The sequence below is a fragment of the Thalia democratica genome, chromosome 5 (genome assembly GCF_965202585.1).
Source record: "Thalia democratica chromosome 5, ktThaDemo2.hap1.1, whole genome shotgun sequence".
In the NCBI taxonomy this organism is placed as follows: domain Eukaryota; kingdom Metazoa; phylum Chordata; class Thaliacea; order Salpida; family Salpidae; genus Thalia; species Thalia democratica.
Window position 1 is genome coordinate 47,579,574 of NC_139169.1, and position 6,583 is coordinate 47,586,156.

Consider the following 6,583-nt stretch of genomic DNA (forward strand, 5'->3'; position numbering starts at 1 on the left):
GATGCAACACCTAGCTAAAAAAAAAACATACGTTAGAAAAATTTCAGCTAGTGGTGTTTAGTTAAAGCGAAACTAAGAAAAAATTTCAAAGCAACTTCCTTTTCAACCTGCTTTCTTTTTTAGTATTTAAAATATGCAAACAGTATAATTTTTATTATCGGTTTAGAAAGTTTTGTTTTATCTAGTTTATGTCTAGAATTTTAAGTATACTATACTTAAAATCAATGCTCGAAGAAGATAATTAGAATAATAGTTTGAAGTTTAACAATTTAAATTACTAGCTTTTTATATGTCTTACATAAATTTAAACAGAAAAATAAACAGTCTTTTTTATTTTGTTGTTTATAAAAGTTTGAGTGTGAAAATAATGAAGAAAATATACATTAAGAAAAAGCACTCAACTTTATAATGTACTAACTTTTCTAAAAGCTTGTTGCGATGACAATGACTTTGAAACTTAAATATTGTATTGTGCTTAAATCCTTTTCTACGCATAATTTTTTTTAAGCAAAGTAAAAATAATTTGAATAGATAAATTTGTATAGGTGGTACAAATAATGCATTTGATAAAATATAACTAATCAGATAGTTATAATCTAAAAAACGAATTTTTATAATAGACTTTATAAAAAAAGTTGTAAAATAGTTTTTTTTTTGTGGTTTTTTCATTTTTTTATGATAAATATTAACTGAGATCTTGCTTAAAGTATTTTTTGTTATTAAAAGTCAACTTTTAATCTCACAAATAACTAAAGAAAATCTGATTTATTAATTTTATTTTCGATAACAAAATAGTTAATTAAAGCTAGTTAATTTGTGTAGAAAAATTTATTATTTGTAAAGTTGTAAAGAAAAATCTTAGTTATAAACAACAACTTTCGAAATAATACTGTCGTTCAACTGAACAGTCTAAGACTAAAAGAATTATCGTGAAAAATACTTGTTTTTATTAAAATTAAGACTTAAATATTCTTTTAAATAACATCATTAAATAATTATCATTGTTTTGCTTTGTATAAGGTACTGTACACTTATTTCAGTAGTGTATTCATTTTACGAGTTTTAATTACAAAAGTTATTTATGTTATGGAATTAGTATATTCGTTCACCATAATTTTGTTTTTTATTTTTTGTTTTTTAATAAACATTTAATTCAATATAAACTTTAAAAACTTGTATAGTGTGTATATACTTTTTGCTTAGTTGAAATGTTGTATATAAAAAAAGTACTAGAGTCTTTTAATTGTGTTCTAAAAGTTTTACTCTAAAACTTTTTGTGTAAAAAACGAAAACTTTATATTTTAATTGGTATTTATATGTACTGTTTTAAACATAAACTAATAAATTCTAACTTTTCTGTGGAAAGCTAAAATAAAAAATAAAAAAAATTTAAATTACGTGTGAAAACTTTTATAGTTTATTTTTTTAAACGCTTAATTAAACTTCATTTTTGTTTGTTTGGAAACAGATATTACTTTCTATTTAATTACAATTTTAAACAAATGTATATTTTTAAAAACTTTTTTTTTAATAGTTAAGAAACATAATAAAATATTATATAATACTATATTCTAAAAGAAAAAAAACTAGAATTATTTTTTTTTAGTTTGAATACTTTTGGTTTAAATTCAAATAACTAAAGTAAATATATTTCAGTTTTAAAACATTGTTTGCACTATCAAAGATTCATGACAACTTCTATAGACCTAGATTTTACAAAAGAGGAAGCAAGTTCGGAAGACTTGCAAAAAGTTAAAGAAATTTCACAAATGCTTAAGCTTTCAACGAGAAGACCATCAGTTATTCAATGGAAACAGGTGGTTATTATAGCTTTTTTTTACGTTAAAACAAACGTATTCAAGCTTTGACAGCTTGTAATTTTGCGTTCGTGATAAGTTTAGACTCCTCTTTTGTTTCATTTAAATAGAAATATGTAAATATAAACAATTAAACTTTGAATTTTTTAAGTTATCTTATTAACCATTAGAAAAATACTTTATTTTTAAAACTTTAAATTAGTTCAGCTTTTAACATTGATTTTATCATTGATATTTTAGAAATAACTTTTAGTTACATTTTAAAAATAAGAACATCTTTCTTGGACGTTTTTCAAAAGCTTTTACTATTCCATTAAAAAAATAACAAGCTTTTTTGCCCAACGTACAATTAAGTGCATCAAAAACATCAAACTTTAAAAAAGATAGCTGTATAATAAGTTTGAAATTTTCAAAAAGTTCAAAGAGTATTTCTAATACAGTTTTTGTACAGATAAATTTTAAAAAATAATTTGTAAATAAAACCAGCACTTTGATTACATTTTTAATCATTTTATAAATTTATGCATTACTAGATTCTTTAAATTAGTTTTTTATCTAAACCTTGTGAGGTTAATATAACTAAGCATTTAATTTAATTTTCAACTAATTTTTCCTTAATCTTAATATACTTCTCTTTTTAACTTAGTTTTGTTTTGAAACAAAACTTTAAATTCGATTACTTGCCAGAAACAAAAACTTAGTGAGAAATGTAGCTTTTAAAGTTTTTATAATTTTCTACTAATTTTGTTTGATAAAATGACTTCTTACAAGCAGTAAACTTTCAAAGCTAGAAAAAACAATAATAATTATTTCTGATCACATAATTAACGACTTATTTCAACATATTTTCAACGAACCTTTTTTTTGATATATATTTATAGGCTATTTCACAGTTTTTTTTAACTTTCGTTATTTTTATTTTGCCTTTACTACTTACCAATTTTATTCTAAAGTACAGTTTTTTAAATACTACGCTTTTTTTAGTTTTTAAGAAAATTGAGTTTTTCATTTGTTTTACCAACTTATTTATAAATTATAAATTTCTGTAACAAAACTATAATAAAATCTCTAAAATGGTTTGTTGTAGAATTGTAAAACTAGAAATTTTAAAGATCATGTATAAATTTAATTTATCAAGCTATTTTTTCTAATAACGTACGTATATCATTAATCGTTATCTTCTGAATATTAAAATAAAATTAAGGCAAATAGAAATAAAGTATGTTACTTAAATGGTGTCAAGTTGTAAATAAACTAGTTTGTTTTGTGATAATAAAAAATAAAAATAAGCACATAAACTTTTGTAAATATTGTATTCTATCTACTTTGAAAACACAAAAAAGGCCTGAAAAACTTTATATGATATACAAGTATTTTTTGTACCCATTAACTAAGTTTTGAAAAGTAAAATATCTTTAAAACAGAAAAAAATAGAAATATTTGTAACAAAAACTACTTAGTCGATAATTATTCTTTTAATTAACTAAAGTTTAAGTAAATAAAACCTAAGGATCAAAAGTTTTTTTTTGTTCTTGTTGTCATTTCAATTTTTTTTAATCTTTTAAATTATAAACAAATTAGTAGATAAGTTTAGATAACATGTAAAGAAACAGTAATTTGATTTAAAAGAAGTTTAACTTTTAACCATTTTTTGTTCAAGTGGTGAATTTGATTAAATAATCTAAACCACGGATTAACAAACTGCGGCCCGCGAGCACGTTTTTATTTTTAATTGGATGCGCCCCGTGAGCATGTAAATCTGACCAGCTAAATCAGTTGATCTATAACATACATTAAAGTATTGAAAACTGTTTTAAATTTTTAGTTTATTTAAAAAATAATAATTACAGAGCCTTAGAGATAAAAGTTCTATAAATGGAAATATGTTTGCAAGTGTTCTGAAAAGTAGAAAATTTCAATTAGAATCAGTAAATGAACAAGGCAGCACAACAAATAAAAAAAGTGATAATGAAAAAGGAAAAACCACATCAGAAGTTTGTTTAGTATTCTAGTTAACTTCTTTATGTGTAACTTTTCGTTTTATTTCTTATCAAATCTCCAATTATTATTCTTTTTGTAGTAGGTTATGCTTTTAAATTTGTTTTTAATCAGCTTATTTTTAGGAAAATATTAGGAAAAGTAAAAGCATACCAAACCAACAAAAAGGCTTGCTGAAACTTACTTCAAACCATAAAATTATGACAGCAGAAGATATTGAGGAAGAAAAATTCACCATGCAAGAAATAAGTTTTAACCTTCAAGATTTACAAAACAAACTAGTTAGTAAAAAATTTTTTACAAAAAACAAAGTTTATTTCAAACTGGAATAAACTCCGATTAATCAAATACTTATCAGATGCAGATGAGAGTTCAGGACAACTCACTAGCCCATCAGCTGCTAGAAGTTCGAAGGAAGATGAACTTGATGAAAATGGAAGAAGAACACGCGTGTATGATTGATGACGTCACTTGGGAGTTGGAAGAAGAGGAAGAGGAAACAAACGCGATGACGAGACTGTACAAAGGTTTGTTGCTTTAGTTGAACAAGTGTATATTTTCAGTTGTTAATAAATGTGCTTCTTGTTTACGAACAAGATTGTTTTTAAATCTTTTTAAAAGCATTTAGATGACATTGAAACTAAAAAACTATAAAATTCAGTATTATGTTGAACTAAAGTTATAAAAATAGTATTTTTGTTATTAAAGCAGTTATTACGGTAACTATGTAAAAAATGACGAACAAATGAATTATACTTTTTAGCTTGTGACCTTTCTGAAAAACCACCAGCGTTTTTATTAACACAATTCACACCGTTGAAGAACATGGGAGTAAGCAAAATGAACTTAAATGACCGGCGATTCTCAATACGATAAAAAGATTAATGAAGTCAATGAATTTTGTAAACTAAAACTTAGCAAGAATGTTTTTGATACAGTTACAACTGAAAGTTTTGATTCAAAACTTTTACGTTTTTTTAATAAAAAACGTTTTTAAGAACTGTTTTTAAAATGAATAAAAAGTTGTAGCTATTTGTTAAAAAACGTACTGTAATGTTATGCAAAACTGATTTACCATTGTAGTAATTTAGCCATTATATACTTTTACGTCGAGTTACATATTTTCACTTTATAACAAAAATTAAACTATTATTAATATTTGTGAACTATAAGTAATGCTTCAACTTTTTTTTATACTTTAGTTGCTTAAAGCTGTACCGAATTACTATAAACATCGTTTTTCGCCTTATATCCTGGAAGTATAATTCTAATATAACTAAAGATTCTAAATTTTATAAAGTTAGATTAAAATATAGTGTAAAAAAAGTTTTAAAAAAAAAAAAAAAAAAAATTGTGCAAAAAATTAATAATAACAATTGAAGTTAAAGTAACAATACATTAAAAAACAATTGATATTCACAAATGCAAACTAATAAACAAACACAATTTGGTTTTTACATCAACAACTTAATACTAGCTAAAAATAAAATAGTTTTAACATACACAAAACTAACTAAACATATAATAAAATCAACACATGACAAATACAAAATAAACACAATTAGTCGACATCCGCATGCAATACAAATCAAAGATTCAAAGCATTCACAGTTTTAATATTAAAGTTGCATATTTTTCGTAGTTGTTTTTAAACGCATCATTTTTACAACACTAGTCTCTAACTCAAGACCGAAATACCGGAAGGAGTTAAAGACAAGCCCAGTTGTACGTCTTTCAAATACAATATTAGTATTTTTCTTTGTCTGGTATTGTGTGTATGAGCCGGGAGCCGATCATTTCTAACCCGCTATCATTTCTAACCCGTTCACTTCTAACCCGATCATTTGTAACCCGATCACTTCTAACCCGATCACTTCTAACCCGATCATTTGAACCCGATCACTTCTAACCCGATCATTTCTAACCCGATCACTTCTAATCCGATCACTTTTAACCCGATCACTTCTAACCTGATCATTTCTAACCTGATCATTTCTAACCCGATCACTTCTAACCCGATCATATCTAATCCGATAATTTCTAACCCGATCACTTCTTATCCGATCATATCTAACCCGATTATTTCTAACCCGATTTAACCCAATCATTTCTAACCCGATCACTTCTAACCCGATCATTTCTAGCCCATTCTACTTGTTTGTTTTATTTTTTATTTTTTAATCTGGATTTCATGCAAAAACTAACTAGTCTTAATAAAGTTATTCCAATATTTATTTTATTTTTAGTATTTTTAAAACATTATGATTTTAATGTTTTACGTAAAAAACATTGTTAGTATAAATTTTAATTCTAGTATTAACTTATCAAAATTAAACTTATTTTTATTACCACAATTTTTGATATATCGTCCTACACATAATTTCAATTTTTTTCATTATTTCATATTTTTTTGTTCCTTAAATGTACTTTAAATTCTTGAACGTTTTTCGTTAATCTTATACAATTCACTAAATCGTTTACTTTATAGCAGCGGCGTCGCGTGGTATTTTTCCTAGGTGGTGCAGAAAAAAAAATCCGAGTTGAAGGTGATCGATTTGCTCCACTTGAGTTGTCCCTGCTCGAGTTGCCTCTGCTAGAGTTGCTTCTGCTCGAGTTGCTTCTGCTTGAGTTGCCTCTTCTCGAGTTGCTTCTGCTCGAGTTGCTTCTTCTCGAGTTGCCTCTTCTCAAGTTGCGTCTTCTCTAGTTGCTTCTTCTCAAGTTGCCTCTTCTCGAGTTGCTTCTTCTCGAGCTGCTTCTTCTCGAGTTGC

At 25.4% G+C, this 6,583-nt stretch overlaps 1 protein-coding gene across 1 annotated transcript; it reads left to right on the forward strand.

Moving 5' to 3' along the window:
- The first annotated feature begins 1,661 nt into the window (after positions 1–1,661).
- On the forward strand, positions 1,662–4,962 carry LOC145836152 (uncharacterized). Its single transcript, XM_082943963.1, has 5 exons — positions 1,662–1,817; positions 3,668–3,811; positions 3,941–4,096; positions 4,174–4,342; positions 4,579–4,962. Exons 1-5 carry the CDS (start codon positions 1,689–1,691, stop codon positions 4,689–4,691), a joined length of 711 nt encoding a protein of 236 aa, XP_082800089.1. The 5' UTR covers positions 1,662–1,688; the 3' UTR covers positions 4,692–4,962.
- The last annotated feature ends 1,621 nt before the right edge of the window (positions 4,963–6,583 follow it).

Coding starts and splice junctions, on each gene's coding strand:
- LOC145836152 (XM_082943963.1), top strand. CDS start 1,689: ATGACAACTTCTATAGACCTAGATTTTACAAAAGAGGAAGCAAGTTCG. Junction 1,818..3,667: donor CAGTTATTCAATGGAAACAG/GTGGTTATTATA, acceptor TAATAATTACAG/AGCCTTAGAGATAAAAGTTC. Junction 4,343..4,578: donor GATGACGAGACTGTACAAAG/GTTTGTTGCTTT, acceptor TATACTTTTTAG/CTTGTGACCTTTCTGAAAAA.